The 17351-nt window shown below is 40.9% G+C and overlaps 1 protein-coding gene across 3 annotated transcripts in view; it reads right to left on the reverse strand.

Moving 5' to 3' along the window:
• Window positions 1-10607: 10607 nt before the first annotated feature.
• Window positions 10608-17351, reverse strand: part of STAB2 (stabilin 2) — a 121944-nt gene continuing 115200 nt past the window's right edge. For all 3 annotated transcript variants that reach the window (XM_056574537.1, XM_056574538.1, XM_056574539.1), the window contains 5 exons: window positions 17068-17217; window positions 16220-16330; window positions 15508-15636; window positions 13772-13906; window positions 10608-10929 (listed from right to left, as the gene is read on the reverse strand). In XM_056574537.1, the coding sequence (XP_056430512.1) occupies window positions 10882-10929; window positions 13772-13906; window positions 15508-15636; window positions 16220-16330; window positions 17068-17217 (573 nt within the window). In that variant the 3' untranslated portion in view covers window positions 10608-10881. The remainder of the gene's footprint in view (window positions 10930-13771; window positions 13907-15507; window positions 15637-16219; window positions 16331-17067; window positions 17218-17351) is intronic.

Below are 17351 nucleotides of genomic sequence, written 5' to 3' on the forward strand. Positions count from 1 at the left end.
GTAGCAAAGGCAGGGACAGTTAGTGGGTTCTGCAGCAGCATTGCTCTGTGGGTCTAGGTGACCCATCAGTGCATTTTGCTGCTGCAGCCTGCCCCTATAGATTTTTTTCATTTTTGTGCAGGGTGTTTTTTATTTTTTTTTTATTTTTTTGCCTGTAGTTCTTTTTCCCCTGTAGTTTTTTTTTTCCCTAGTTTTTTTTTTCCTTTTTCGGAGAGGGTGTTTGCGGTCCATTTCATCAGTGGCCATTCTGCACTGTGTGGCCGTACCGTCCCCCTTGCGCTTTTTTTCGGGAAGCATTTGCGTTTTGTACTGTTGCATAACCACTACACTACACTTCTCACAAATGAAGTACGTAAAAACACTACATTTTCACACACTTACAACCCCTGTCCCCCCCCCCAAAAGAACATTTTCGGCAGAGGAGGCATACGCCATGCTTGCCTCCGATACCGAATCAGTCAGTGATGGGGAAGAGGAAGATCCCAGCTTCCTCTTTTCTTCCTTCACTGATGATGAGCCCCCTAGAAGGCGGCGTCGTGTGTGCTGCAGGGCAATGCCCGTCGCGGCCCCTTAGACTAGTAGCCCTGTCCCCCGTACAATGTTCCCTGTCCCCCTTATAGGTGACCCCGTCTGGACCCCAGTTCCGGACTATTATGCGCCACTGATTCCTGGATTTGCTGGCTGCCCAGGAATCCAAATTGACACCACAGGCCTCACTGAAATTGACTGTTTTTTTCCAGTGAGGACTGTCAATTTGATGGTGACCCAAACAAACTTGTACGCTCAACAGTTTGTGACCCAGCACCCTGATTCTTTTTTGGCTAGGCCCTCTAGATGGGCTCCCATTAATGCAGCCGAGATGAGGACCTTTTGGGGCCTCATGCTGCATATGGGCTTAGTCAAAAAGCCACCCATTAGACAATACTGAAGTGGGGATGTTCTGTATAACACCCCAATCTACAGTATGACCATGGCACGGGCATGTTTTGAGGCTGTCCTCAAATGTTTGCGCTATGTTGATAATGCAACGTGCCCGTCCCGAAATGATCCCGCATATGACCACCTATTCGAAATCAGGCCGGTCATAGATCATTTCAGCAATAAATTTGCAGAGACCTATGTCCCCCAAAAGCAGGTGGTCCCTTATTAGTTTCAAAGGTAGACTCCATTTCCGCCAGTACATTCGCAGTAAAAGGGCAAGGTATGGCGTGAAAGTATACAAGCTCTGTGAGAGTACTTACAGATTTAGGGTGTACGAAGGGAAGGATTCCCGCATTGAACCCCCAGAATGCCCCCACATCCTGGGAGTTAGCAGGAAAATGGTGTGGGAACTGATGTACCCACTGCTGGATAAAGGTTACCACTTGTACGTGGATAACTTTTATACCAGCATCCCTCTTTTCAAGACCCTTTCCACGAGAGCCACTGCAGCTGAGCGTAAAAATCTGAGAGGCCTTCCCACATATCCCCCACCTATCCCTTGGGGTGATTATAGGTCCGTTACTAGTTAAAATCTGCTGTTGGTTAGATATAAGGACAAGAGGGAGGTCCTTATGCTGACCACCATTCACAGTAATGGCAGTACCCCTGTCATTGTGTGAGGTACCGCCTCAAGTCCTCAGACCATTTAGCACCATGCGCAAAACCAGAAGATTTTCAGTCCCTGGTTGTAGTAATCCCCAAAAAGTCCCAAGAAGGTTGATCCAGGGATTTATTCTGATTGCCATATTTGGAGTTGGGAAGGAATCACACTGCAGAGCTCAAAAGGGAGTGAGCGCCATCAGCCTATTTGGAGAGTAGATTTGGCTGGAATGGAGGTCTGTAGCATGGTGTTTGCAGAGCCCCCATTGTGCCAGGACAGTGGAAACCCCCCACATGTAACCACATTTTGGAAACTACACCCCTCAAGGAATGTAAGAAGGGGTATAGTGAGCATTTAGACCCCAAAGGTGATTTCAAGATTTTTGGAACAGTAGGCTCTAATAATAAAAAATTATATTTTTCAGCGCACTGTTCAAAACATCTTGGAATTACTGTTTGGGGATAAATGATCACTGCACCCCTTGTTACATTCCTTGATGGGTGTAGTTTCCAAAATGGTGTCACATGTGGAGGATTTCCACTGTTCTGGCACATAGGGGCTTCCTAAATGCAACATGCCCCCCCCCCCCCCCCCCCCCCAAAACCATTTCAGCAAAATTTGCTTTCCAAAAGCCAAAGAAGAAATAGGGTTAAAAATTTTGGGAGGCATTTTCTCCTATTACCCCTTGTAAAAAGGAAGAATTTGGGGAAAAACCAGCATTTGTTAAAATTTTTTTTTCATTTACACACTCCACTTTAATGAAAAGTCGTCAAAAACACCTGTGAGGTGTTAAGGCTCACTGTACCCCTTGCTACGTTCCTTGAGGGGTGTAGTTTCCAAAATAGTATGCCATGTTTTTTTTTTTTTTTTTTTTTTTTTTTTTTGCTGTCCTGGCACCATAGGGGCTTCCTAAATGTGACATGCCCCCCCAAAACCATTTCATCAAAATTTGCTTTCCAAAAGCCAAATGTGACTCCTTCTCTTCTGAGCATTGTAGTGCGCCCGCAGTGCACTTGACGTCCACACATGGGGTATTTCTATACTCAGGCGAAAATGCCCCCCAAAATTTGTAACCATATCTATTCTGAGTATGGAAATAACTCATGTGTGGACGTCAAGTGCACTGCGGGCGCACTACAATGCTCAGAAGAGAAGGAGTCACATTTGGCTTTTGGAAAGCAAATTTTGATGAAATGGTTTTTGGGTGGCATGTCGCATTTAGGAAGCCCCTATGGTGCCAGGACAGCAAAAAAACACATGGCATACTATTTTGGAAACTACCCCCTTTAAGGAACGTAACAAGGGGTACAGTGAGCCTTAACACCCCACAGGTGTTTGACGACTTTTCATTAAAGTTGGATGTGTAAATGAAAAAAAAAAAATCACTAAAATGCTGTTTTTCCCCAAATTTTTCATTTTTACAAGGGGTAATAGGAGAAAATGCCTCCCAAAATTTGTAACCTTATCTCTTCTATTACCCCTTGTAAAAATGAAAAATTTGGGGGAAAACCAGCATTTTAGTGAAAAAAATTATAATAATTAATTTACACATCCAACTTTAATGAAAAGTTGTAAAACACCTGTGGGGTGCTAAGGCTCAGTGGACCCCTTGTTACGTTCCTTGAGGGTTGTAGTTTACAAAATAGCATGCCGTGTTTTTTTTTTTTTTTTTGCTGTTCTGGCACCATAGGGGCTTCCTAAATGCGGCATGCCCTCCAAAAACCATTTCAGAAAAACTTACTATCCAAAATCCCATTGTCCCTCCTTGCCTTCTGAGCCCTCTACTGCGCCCGCCCCACACTTTACATACACATATGAGGTATTTCCTTACTTGAGAGAAATTGATCTACACATTTTAGGAAGATTTCTCTCCTTTTATACCTTCTAAAATTTAAAAAAACTGGGTCTACAAGAACATGCGAGTGTAAAAAATGAAGATTTTGAATTTTCTCCTTCACGTTGCTGCTATTCCTGTGAAACACCTTAAGGGTTAATACACTTGCTGAATGTCATTTTGAATACTCTGAGGGGTGCAGTTTTTATAATCGGGTCATTTATGGGGTATTTCTAATATGAAGGCCCTTCAAATCCACTTCAAAACTGAACTGGTCCCTGAAAAATTCAGATTTTGGAAAATTGCTGCTGAACTTTGAAGCCCTCTGGTGTCTTCCAAAAGTAAAAACATGTAAACTTTATGATGCAAACATAAAATAGACATATTGTATATGTGAATCAATATATAATTTATTTGAAGCTCTCTGCTTATAAGGAAAATAGACATTCCAAAGTAAAAAAAAAAAAAAGCTAAATTTTCAATTTTTTCATAAAATTGTGGAATTTTTCACCAAGAAATGATGCAAGTATCAACGAAAATTTATCACTAACATAAAGTAGAATATGTCACGAAAAAACCATCTCGGAATCAGAATGAAAAGTAAAAGCATCCCAGAGTTATTAATGCTTAAAGTGACAGTGGTCAGATGTGCAAAAAATGCAAGTGCAAGTGAAAATGGTCTTTGTCCTTAAGGGGTTAAAGGGTATGTTCAGACATCAGAAATTCTGCATAGATACGGAATTTCGCATCCAGATTGTTTTGGATGGAATTCCACATCTATACGGAATTTCTACAAAATTCATACAGAAATTCTGCATGAACCCACAGTGCACTGAAGAAATTTTTTTTTTACTTTACAAAAGTAAAATTTCATGTGGAATCCGCGTGACTGACACACGATATTCGCATTTAGCGGAAGAAAGAGTCCTGCTGATTTCAATGGGCTTCTGCAGCTGAATTCTGCAAAAATTTAAGGCATGACTTAAATTTTTGGGGAATGTGGAATTTTACGGAACATCCGCATCGAAAAATTCTGCAATGTGAATGGGACTGCGGTATCCCTATTGAGGTCAATAAAGCTTTAAACACACAGAATCTCCATGTGGAAATTCTGGCACGTGCACATAGCCTTACATTTGTCTTTGTAGATCAGAAATATGGACTGTCTTGCCTAAGAGAAACTCAAAACATTTTTTGTAAAATGTATTTCTATACAATGTAACAGTTTTTTTTTTTTTTTTTGCCATACACAAGTGCTTAGTTGAGTTTTTTTTTTTTTTTGCATAAAGCAATATTAAACATAGTGTAACTGAGAAAAAAATATGCAGTACGACCTCACCCTTAACCCCTTAAGGACGCAGGGTTTTTCAGTTTTTGCATTTTCGTTTTTTCCTCCTTACCTTTTAAAAATAACCCTTTCAATTTTCCACCTAAAAATTCATATTATGGCTTATTTTTTGCGCCACCAATTCTACTTTGCAGTGACATTAGTCATTTTACCCAAAAACGGAAAAAAAATCAGTGCGACAAACTTTAAGAAAAAACGCCATTTTGTAACTCTTAGGGGCTTACGTTTCTACCTTATCATTGACACCTTATCATTATTCTGTCAGTCCATACGGTTAAAATGATACCCTACTTATATAGGTTTGATTTTGTCGTACTTCTGGAAAAAATCATAACTACATGCAGGAAAATTTATACGTTTATGTCATCTTCTGACCCCTATAACTTTTTTATTTTTCTGTGTATGGGGCAGTTTGAGGACTCATTTTTTCTCATTACTTCTATTAAAAAATCTTAATCCTTCCAGTACTTATTAGCTGCTGAATACTACAGAGGAAATTATTTTTCTTTTGGAACACAGAGCTCTCTGCTGACATCACGAGCTCAGTGCTCTCTGCTGACATCTCTGTCCATTTTAAGAACTGTCCAGAGTAGGACAAAATCTTCATAGCAAACATATGCTGCTATGGACAGAGATGTCAGCAGAGAGCACTGTGTTCCAAAAAGAAAATAATTTCCTCTGTAGTATTCAGCAGCTAGTAAGTAGCGGAAGGATTAAGATTTTTTTAATAGAAGTAATTTACAAATCTGTTTAACTTTCTGGCACCAGTTGATTTAAAAAAAAAAAAAAAGTTTCCCCCCGGAGTACCCCTTTAATATATTAGTGTGCAACTTTTTCAAGCCGTAAATGACTTAGTTGAAGGCATTTTAAAGATTTTTTTTCTTTCCAGAAAGTTTGCATGAAAAATATGGGTCTCGGTGTACTTTTCTGTTCACTGTAGGGGTGCAACAATTAGTCGATATGATTAATGGAAATCTTAGTCGACTGTTTCCTTCATCGATTAATCAGTGGGGGAGTGGCCTAGTAACATAGTATACCTACTGTGGTTACTACTTTCCTACCCCTCAGTCTTTCCTTACCCTTCAGTGCCTTTTAGAAGATATCTCTGGTCTGCACTGCGGCCTACTTTTAGCACAGAGACCGCAGCCTGGAGTGCGGTTCGGAAGCCGGCACTGCATCATTGTCCTCGACGCCTCAGCGAATAGAAGCCTACGGTCCTGACATTGCGGGAGCCGCCCTGTCCAGCCAGAAGCTTCGTTCTCCATCCTCTGTCTAGTGAAAGATCTTCCTGGTGCAGAAAGGATGGCTATATCTAAGGTCAGTGAGCTGCTTCTTCTCCCCTGCAGCGAGGCTCAAAGGTTAACCCTTCAGGTGCCATCCCCTCTTTATTTACCTTGTTAATCCTTCAGTTGCTGTCCCTTCACTCTAACCCTCTGTTAACCCTTTAGGTGCTGTCCCCACTTCCTCCTGTAAACCCTTCCCTGGTCCCCTAATCCTGTTTTTGGTTTGTTTTTGTCTTTTCCACTTAATAGAACAAATAATCTGCTTACTAACCAATTTTAGGGTGCGTTCCCATCTGGCATATACGCAGCGTATTTCATGCTGCGCAAAATTTACGGCAGCAGCGGGAAATACACTGTGTATTCCTCGCTCACTATACACACAGGGCTTTCCGGCGGTAGCCCTATGTGCGTAGTGATTTTTGGAGGTGGAGCCGCGCGTCAGTCACGTCGGCACACGACTCTGCCTCCAAAACTCACTATACACATAGGGATGCTGCTGGAAAGCCCTGTATAGTGAGCGAGGAATACGCAGCGTATTTACCGCTGCTGCCGCAAAAATGCACCCTTCTAAATAAATGTTAGTTGCAGCCTTAGTTCACGGCAAAAACTAGTGCGAAAGCTATCATATGTATGTCCCAATAGCAAAAGGGATGGGAAAGAACTTCTCAACCAGTACTTAGTAAAATCATAGTGAGAAAACCACTGGTTAGAAACCGTTATGACTATCCTAGTCCAGGATACTCTTGTCATTGGTAATCATGTGATTAAAACACCGGAGGAGAAAAACCTGCTTCCAGCAGAATAATGCTCAAAATCACAAAGGTCCCATCATATCGAGCTGCTTTCTTGAATATGACAATGAGTTCACTGTTCTCCAATGCCCTTCACAGTCACCAGATAAGAACGCCTTTGGAATGTGGTGGAATGGAAGATTTTACTTCAGGTGCAGCTGACAAATCTTCAGCAACTGCTTGATGCCATCATTTCCATATGTACGAAAAAGTAAATGATGCTCATCTGCAGTACCGGGCATACCCACCAATAGGTGGGGTGTTATTTCTGGGGGGAAAAAAAACAGCCTCCTCTCTAATCCTGGACAATTCCTTTAATTTTATTGTATATTTTCACCCAGGATATGTGCACTGCTAAAAATAATTTAGATATTTGATAAACACAAGTAGTAATGTTATCAATGCAGAGGTAACAATTAAGTCGTCATTTCTTGATCTGATCCTGTGTAGGTTTAGAATAGTAGCATGTTTCCTCCTGGTAACTAGGAATACCTGTTAATGTATATGTGCAGATTATATATAAAATGCCCTGTGGGAGAGTTGGTTTGAGGACAGTTAGGTATTTACTTGCCTGTCCTCATTAGACATGTGGTTATTCAGTGTAAGAATGTAGCTGTACTTATACAATATTCTTACATGCTTCTTGATTTAAAAAAAAATCTTTAATGACATACCTGTTTGTAGTAGTGGGCTACAATGTAGGATTTATTACAAAGTTAAATACAGTAGAATGTCCCTTAGCGGACACCTCCCAATGGCGGACAGTTTTTAATTCCCCGGCAGAGTCCCATAAGAGATAGAAACATAAAATGCGTCGGCAGATAAGAACCATTTGGCCCATCTAGTCTGCCCAATAATCTGAATACTATGAATAGTCCTTGGCCCTTTCTTATATGAAGGATAGCCTTGTGCTTATCCCCTGCATGTTTAAACACCTTCACTGTATTTGCAGCGACCACTTCTGCAGGAAGGCTATTCCATGCATCCACTACTCTCTCAGTAAAGTAATACTTCCTGATATTACTACAATGGCACAGGGGTAAGCAGGGATAATTTGGCACAGGGTAATAAAGGGGGATGAAATAAGGGGGGATTAAAACGGCACTGGGAGATTCTACTGTCATATTGCTTTTTTTACCATGTTTTATAGGTAATTACTCTCTGGACTGGTCATTTTGAATGTTTTTTTTACTTTTTTCCCCAATAGGGGACATCTCTCAATAGCGCTATCCAACAAAAATCCCAGAGGATTCCAGGGGAAATTAATTGTAAGCAACAAACTTTAAGGATGACCCCCTAAAGGGGTAAACCCTAAACCAGAAATCCCCCCCCTAAAACATGTAATGCTTTACTGTTATCACTTAAAATTGTGGATGATAAATGTGACTAGTGATTTAAAAACACAGCCTGTGCTCATTGTAGTGTCAATGCATCCATATACACATCGATAACACTATTAATGGATACGTTTCTCTGACTGAGGATGCATGATGTTTTCTGGCAGTAGCGGCTGCTAGTTAAAAAGATCACTCTCTAGTCATCTGCACCCCGACGTTTCGTCAGTCCACGCTGACTTTTTCAAGGGAGTGAGGCTAATGGCCGCTTGATTGGGACTTCACCCTTATATGTGCTCCATTAGTGACGTGTCTGCAAGCGCATCAACTTGCGCATCAGGTCTGGCCAATCCTGATTCAAGATACCTGAGCTGTCATGTGCTTACCTATCCATTCCCACTACGTCATCATGCAGTAATCTCCCTCCTCTATGCGTGTATTTGCTGCGCTGCGCATGCTGGAAAACTTGCATTGTACTTTGCTGACACTAATCTTCTCCACCTGCACTGCGTTGGACCGCGCATGATCAGGAACTTATATTGTTCTCCACTTGTTTTCATCTTCTGCGCTTGCGCTGCGCATATCAAATAAATTGAAGTGTTCCATACTTCCGTATTCGCTGATGGCACATGCGCTTAGATCGCAAATAATTTCGCTTCATGTTGGTCTCTGTTCTCTTCTTCAACTGCACGTCATGGGATTCAGGTATTGTTATATTATGTATTTATAGACATTGTACTTTCAGTGGATGAGGAGCTAAATTTTACACATGGCTGTTGTATTTATCTCTTCTTGCAATTCATTTTGTTTAGGTGGTATGAGATTAGGGGTGCAGAAAGTAAAAATATGGTAGAGCAATGTCTTAGATATATAAGACTATTGAGACTATTATCGTCCCAAATTGCAATGCTGTCAGATTCATGCAAAATGGGTCCTATTGTATATTAATATTTTAATATGTTGACATCTGTCCATAATGTGTTATTTTATTTTAGTTATTTCTAGTTTAGGGTTTACCCTGTGAGTACCACAAATAAAACCTGTGCACCTGGAGCTTCATGGCCTGGGGTTTCCATGGCTGAGCAGCTGCATGCAAGCCTCAAATCACCAAGCACAATGCCATGTTTCGGATAGAGTGGTGATCGCCACTGGACTGTGAAGTAGTGGAAACATGTTCTGTGGCGTGACAAGTCAAACTTTTCTATGTGGCAGTCTTATTGAAGAGTTTGGGTTTGGCAAATGCCAGTAGAATGTTGCTTGGCCCGACTGCATTTTGCCAGCTGTAAAGTTTTGTGGAAAAGGGATAATGCATGAGGTTGTGGCCTAGGCCCCTTAGTTCCAGTGAAGGGAAATCCTCATGCTTCAGCATACTAAGACATTTTGAACACTTGTACTTTTCTGTTCCAGCTTGATTATGCGCCAGTGCACAGTGAGTTTGGTGTGAAGAAACTCAACCCCATCCAACATCTTTTGGGATGAGCTAGAATAGAGATTAGCCAGGCCCTCTTGTCCACTATCAGTGTCTGACCACACAAATGCTCTTCTGGATGAATGGGCAAAAATGCCCCAAAGCCACCACAATACCTGTTCTGATTTTATGACTAGAGTCATGCTGTTTAATTAATGGACGGGAAGGCCATATGAGGGGGCAAATTCCTGTCCAATTCAATTCCTAGATCAACATCCTACATCTAATAACTTGTTATATATTTTCCAAGAAATGTATTCTGGTCCTCTTAAACATGTTCTTGCACTGTATATAGCATAACTGCTCATTTTAAGGGGTTATCCAGGAATAGAAAAACAGCTAATTTCTTTCAAGAACTGCTCCTCATCTCTCCAGGTTGGGTGTGGTTCTGCATCTTCCTTCTATTGAAGTGAATGGAGCCAAGTTGCAGTACCACACACAACCTGGGGACATACGTGGAGCTGTGTTTTTTTTTTTTTTTAAACAAATTAACTGTTTTTCTAACTGGATAACCCCTTTAGGTGTAAAAGTACATGTAGTACTTGTGCCTATACTGCCTTGTCTCTTTATAGGAAAGAAAACACTTGTATGTGCTGAATGTTTTTACAACTTAGATGTATTCCAGTTGTATGCTCAGTCCAACTGCATATTGCTTGTTATTCTCTACTGTGCATACAAGCAAGGGGGATTGTGGGAAAGTGTGTGCTCTGTTGTATGGTAATAACAGGGTCACAGTTCAGAGAAGAAACCAGGAAGTTATCAGATCCATGGGGGGAGAAGAACAGTACAGTGATGAAGGTGATTTTACCTAAAACCAGCACGTGTGTCATCCTGCCCCACTTTGCTTTGTGGAACCCCCCCAGGAGTCTGTCCAGTTTTGTAGTTCATTATCCTTGTGTGACTTTTGTAACGAAAACTTTCAATGCGTTTCTCAAAAAAAGTCTTAGAACATAAATGGATAGGATATTCACACCGAATTAATGTTTTTATTTACAGGTTCACAGTAAAAGCCATAAAAAGTATGGAACTGCCCCAAAGCCTGGCCTCATTAATCTCTGCAGGCAGGAAAACTGTACATTCTAATGGAAAGCCATATAGTCTGATACCTTCTGCTTCATACTGGCAAAAAAGTCTTGGACAAGGCCAATAACAGCTGGAGATTGCATACAGTAATGTCTGTTCCATCTCGGGTGGGTGACTGCTGTTACAGCCATAATCTGATAACACTGAATTATTTACCATCATTTGTTTTGGCCACCGAAATTCACTAGCTGCTGATCATCAGAGTCCTGGAAAAAAAAAATATTTAACTTTCATTTACAACAATATGGTTAACTTTAAGTGTGTAAAAGAATCTACCAAACAGTACATCATCTATATATATTACTATATTTCATTACTATATTTCATATTATTGTACTGGGGGTATAAGCCATGTGGTTATCATGAAACCTAATCTTTCACCATGTTAAGCCACATTCAGACTTCAGTGCTCAAAGCTTTGGTCTGGAGGCACATTAACTTCAACATTTTAGAACAGGGGTCTCAAACTCCCGGCCCGCGGGCCGGGAGTTTGAGACCCCTGTTCTAAAATGTTTGGAAGTTTGTAGCCTGCACCAGGTATATGTAAATTGTTTTGCCCAACGCCTGGGACATGCAGTTCCGGGTGCCGGGCAGGTAACTTCTTCAGGCATTTAGCCCTGCTTCAGGCAAGCGGCGCTAAATGCCGTAAGGCTTCACTTACCCCGCCCTTCTCTGCGTCTCCGTTTGGCCGGCCCGAGTCTGATGAGGGACGTCCCGCATGTGACATCCCTCCGCAGACCCGCACAGGAGGACGTCAGTGACGTCACTTGTCAGGCCGCCGCCGGAGAGGAGAAGCGGAAGGGGGGGAAACGACAATGCTACCTAATGTGGGGAACCTGCTTCTACCTAATGTGGGGAACCTGCTACTACCTAATGTGGGGTAGGGTACCTGCTTCTACCTAATGTGGGAAACCTCCTACTACCTAATGTGGGGTAGGATACCTGCTTCTACTTAATGTGGGGAACCTGCTTCACCCAGCTACTACCTCGAGTGGCCCCCGGATAATTTGAGTTTGAAAACCCTGTTTTAGAACAATATATGGAGGAATAAATGCTAAAACTGCAAAAAATTTTGATAAATATCTAAGTGTGAAATTTGCCACTAATATTATACCATCCACACTGCCATTGCTTGTCTGATTTATAGCTCCAATAAGGTCAGTTGCAGCATGAGAGGTCATGACTCAGGACTCCCATGGCACAGCACTGGTTGGGGACCACTGCCTTATACTATAGTGGACGGAGAGGAGCCGACAGATCCGCGCTGGATTAGTTCTGTCTAGAAGAAGAAGTTCCGCTTTACAAGTTTGTTTCAAAGTGTGCTGTTGCCTTGGAAAAGTCATACTAGATGCTTCCACAGAATCAAAGCACTTGGAAAATCCCTTTAAAAACAGATTTTTTTCTAGACAGAACAAATCCACTGCTGATAGTTCACTTTCCTAGATTTGTACTATAGTTTTGCTAATTTCTGTTGATGGGTTATTGCGTATAGCATTTGCTATATCATGGAAATCCACACAGTCCTTTTTATTGACACCTGATTACTTACAGAAATAGTTTCTGTTCGTCTTGGCAATAACATAAAATATCATGACCTTAACAAATGCTATTGTGAGTCCCCTGTTTTACAGTGTGCATAGTGCATGATATAGGAGGGAACATTGTGACTCACTGGCAGGAGTTGTATTTGTACGGAGCACTGTAGGCGGCCAGTAACTTAATAGGACACGCTTTAAATAGAAACGTGTTCTGTCGCCATCAATGCTGACATTGACTTATAAGCTCTGCATACAAGACTGGGCCAAGTGCAAACATTTCACTCATGCTGTTTCATTCAGGCTGATCTTAAGGTTTATGTTACTAGTGATGCTCTTACATTAATGATGTATTTTCTTCCTTTCTACGAAACATGCAAAATAACTCCACCTGCCATACATAGTCTGCCTGCTGCCATTTCACCCTGAGGCTGAATGCTGTCATATAAAATTGGATTAAGCTTTTTTTTTTTTTTTACCTCTACATGCCCTATACTATAGTTAAATTTTTATTTTATTTAATTGGGTGACCATTTTTTTTTCAGTAAACACTTTCTTTATTAAATTCTATGAAACTTTGGTCTTATTAGTTTTACATTTTAACCAGAATGAAGTAATGGTAATAAAACTATAAAACATACAAAAATTTAATTATGACACACACAGGAGTCTATATAAGCACTCTTACCTCCTCACCTGGGCTGTGTTGGAGTCTCACAAAAAAACGTAGATCTCAAAGTACGTGTGAAAGATCAGGAGAGTGTCTTACAAAAATCTAATCCAATGGGGCTGATAGTGCCGGCTTACATAACGTACTGGCAACACTACAGAGAGGAGCTGTGTTTATTATACTTACCACTCAATGTGCTGGATAGGGCATTTGGCCATTTCTTTCTGGGAGCTCTTTAGCTTGGGCACAGTTAAAGGGGTTATCCAGGAAAAAACTTTTTTTTATATATCAACTGGCTCCAGAAAGTTAAACAGATTTGTAAATTACTTCTATTAAAAAAATGTAATCCTTTCAGTACTTATGAGCTGCTGAAGTTGAGTTGTTCTTTTCGGTCTAAGTGCTCTCTGATGACACGTGTCTCGGGAACCGCCCAGTTTAGAAGAGGTTTGCTATGGGGATTTGCTTCTAAACTGGGAGGTTCCCGAGACGTGTCATCAGAGAGCACTTAGACAGAAAAGAACAACCTTAACTTCAGAAGCTCATAAGTACTGAAAGGATTACCTTTTTTTAATAGAAGTAATTTACAAATCTGTTTAACTTTCTGGAGCCAGTTGATATATAAAAAAAGTTTTTTCCTGGATAACCCCATTTAATGTGGACTGATATGGGGCATGGTCAGGATTTGAGAGCGGGGCTTATTTAAAGATAAATAAATGATCTCATTCATTTTAGAAATTAGTTTGAATCTGTTCTGAAAGCTGCCTACTATGGATATGAGTGAATGAACATGGTAAGCATTACAGATCATAAGGAATATCAGTAAGAACAAAACAGAAAACTTACAGAAAATGGATGAAACGTTGGTTCTATTGATGGTTCAGAGGGGGGGTTGGCAGTTTCAATGCTGTCATACATGGGATTTGCAATGTTTGAAGATGGAGCTATGTTAAAATCGGACACAGTTTCCTTTTCATCATACTGTAATGAAAAAATAAAAAAATAAAATAAACACCTTTCATTAATTCCAGAACAATACATAATAATACTTGTTTTCATTACATTACACATGAAGCATTTGTGAACAGAATAGACTGACTAAGAATTTCTAAGCATAGTTGACCAAACAAAGTGAGATCTACTGTTCAACTAGGATGGGTTTTGTCTGTGTATATGTTCTGCAATAACTCACCCAAGATTTCAACTAAAGGGCAGTTCCTGCAGGACTCCTGCTAATGGGAACAGTGTTCCTGCTGTGGAAAAAGTGCAGGAACTCAGTTCCCGTGCATTCCTGCAGGACTTGAGCCCTGCATAAAACCAAATACGGTACAATAGTACCGAAGTGGTAGAAGACATGTGAATACAGTATAGAAGAAAAGGATGCATACGTGAAGCAATGCCAAAAATATAAGGTCAAAATCCCATTTATTGGAATAAAGATATTAGAAAGTATATAGGGACAATATAAAAGTAGAATATGCATATATAGTAACAGATCCAAATATTTTATAACCTGTAGAACACTAGACTCTGAAAAGCCCACAAAAAAAAGGGGGAGGTGTGGATATTACCCCAGGTATCAAAAAGAAAGGGCGAAAGAAGCATCAGTCAAAGGTTTAGGTCAGGCTGACCAGTAACTGAGCTCCTTACTTCATACATTTAGTCCTATCTGGATGGAGTGAGGTCTACACTTCACCTAACTACTAGTTTATTTGTTTTAAAAGGGTACTCCAGCCCTGAGACATCTTATCCCCTACCCAAAGGATAGGGGATAAGATGTCTGACTATGGGGGTCCCGCCGCTGGGGACCCCGCAATCTTGTATTCGGCACCCATCTGTTTGATCTGCACGCCGCGGTGCCAGCTCACAAACAGCCGGGTGGCGACCACAGGGCCAGAGTATCGTGATGTCACGACTCCGCCCCACGTGATGTCCGCCCCGCTATGCAAGTCTATGGGAGGGGGTGTGATGGCCATCACGCCCCCTCCCATAGACTAGCATAGTGGGGGCGGAGTCGTTATGTCATGATACTCCGACCCCGTGGTCGCCACCCGGCTGTTTGTGAGCTGGCACCGCAGCGTGCAGCTCAAACAGGTGGGTGCTGAATACAAGATTGCGGCGGGACCCCTGCGGTCAGACATCTTATCCCCTATCCATTGTATAGGGGATAAGATGTCTCAGGGCCGGAGTACTCCTTTAATGGTAAGCCAGAACAGTGAGTAGAAAGACAGATTCATTATATAGCTATGCCTTAAAATATACTATGGGGGGAGAGGCCCTTAAATTTTACATTCATATTTTTTTCACCCTTCCATTTCCCACTTCTAGTTGAAACTCTATATAACATTTAATACCATATACTTTTTATAATGTAGCTGGAACCACACTATAAATATCTGAAGAATGGGATCAGCGATATACAGTGATAACCGTCATAGACTCGAGGAGTTGTCTGACTGAGGTCACAAGGATGTGTATGTGAGAGCCTGGCTCAGCTCCTGTCCGTAAACACTGACATCTGCTTTATGGCTTTTGCTTCTCTTGGCAGCAAGGATGAGGCCAGGATTTTAAGAGACAGTTACCTCATGAAACTGCTGAAACTGAAAGTCTTTTCTGCTAAACTTCTTATATGCGAATATGGCAAGTGCCACCAATCCAATGACGAAGACAATGCCAAAGAATATTCCTGCTCCGTGCCCAGCATGTAGAACCTATTATAGAGAAAGGTAAGGGTCAATGATGAGAACGTGTACATAAATGACCCTCACTTGGACAGTGTTCTTCTGCCTACACCTCTCAACTTTTCAATTTTTGTTGTTGCTTTGAGGAAAGGTCACACAAGCTGTATTTTGCTGAGTATTTGATGCTGCGTATTTTCCTACTCATTGAAGTCAATTGGTAGCAAAATCAGTTGCGTATTTTGTTATCCATTGACTTCAATGGGTAGGAGAATATGCAGCAGCAAATATGGCATGTGTGACCATATACCCTTAGAATGTGATTACTGTGATCACACAGGTATATTTATTTTCCAGGTTCCTGTCACGTATTTCTGGCTAAAGCAGGATTGGAAACCAGCAGAGACCAGTAAGGATAACTTTTTGCAAAGCAAAGGTCTTCCTATAGTACTGTGCAGAAATGCATTCCTGTTTGTGCAAAGAAACATACAGAGTGGAAATGAACCGGCACTATAGCTATGTGAACTGTATTGACACACATCATACATCGTAATGTCTGCTGTTCCCCCTAGTGGATATTCTGAGCATATACAGTAGCATACAGTGTTATACTTACTATTGGCTCAGGAGGAGCTTTCAGGGGCTCAGATATCATGTGTATCACTCCATTTGAAGCAATGTAGTCCGCCTGCATTATACGTTTTCCACCGACATATCGGATTTGGTTCTGGAAATTAATACACACCAAAAAAATTTTGTCTAATACAGAATACCTCCAAATAGTGCCCAAATATAACTGCCATATACACCTGACAAAATAGAACAGTCTAGTGTCCAAATAATGTACAATATACAACTAATAATCCCCTATAAATAGCCCAGATAATTTTAAATAAAACCCCATACACTGCTAAAGAGTCAGTACTCTGGGTGGTTGCAGTTTGTTTCTGTCCTTGGAGGCCTTTTATAGAATTGTGTCCTATAGCCCACTTTAACACAGATCCTGTCTGGAAGTTATTTGGCATCTTATACTTTTATTTTCATTATAAACATTTTGTTGCATTTGCGGTCATGCCTGAATCAGCTCACCAAGGTGTAAAAAGGAAAATGTCAAATAGAAAGTTATTTTTTGTATCGAGTCTATTTCAGTTTTTTCCAATCAATATAAGTTATCCAAAGAGTAATTCTCTAATTCTGGTGTTTATGCCAAATCAGTCTACTGACCTAGCTGTAATGCCTACAAACAGAACCTCCTCATACTACCAAATGTCTTCCTCTTTGCTTTAGCCCACATAGAACATCTATTCATCAATCTGCACCCGGGTATAAAAATGTGTTGATTTTTTAATTTATTTTAATCTTTAGGTGTCCTTGGAGTTGAAAGTAAGTTTTTTGGTATTTTTGGCATGCAACTCTATATGTACAACCCATCCCCCTTCCTACAATGGCAGTCTAAGCTCTCACCGTGTTTTGTGCATCTGAGGAGGTCTCTTCAAAAGAAACAAGTAGCTGGTTGCCTATCCTGGTCTGGAGAAACGTTCCATTGGTAAGTTCATTAAAGAACACCATGCTGGCATTAGCAATGTGGTACTCAATGTCACGACCAGAGAATGTCTGAGAAAATAAAGAGTGCAGTAAATGCTACAATAATTCTGACATATTAAAGTAATTCTAATAGTCATCCAATGTGAAAATCTCTGTAAAGGATTTCACCCAAAATATTTGGCCACATAGTAGTAGAAGTTAGG

The sequence above is a fragment of the Hyla sarda genome, chromosome 4, assembly GCF_029499605.1.
Source record: "Hyla sarda isolate aHylSar1 chromosome 4, aHylSar1.hap1, whole genome shotgun sequence".
NCBI classification, from domain to species: Eukaryota; Metazoa; Chordata; class Amphibia; order Anura; family Hylidae; genus Hyla; species Hyla sarda.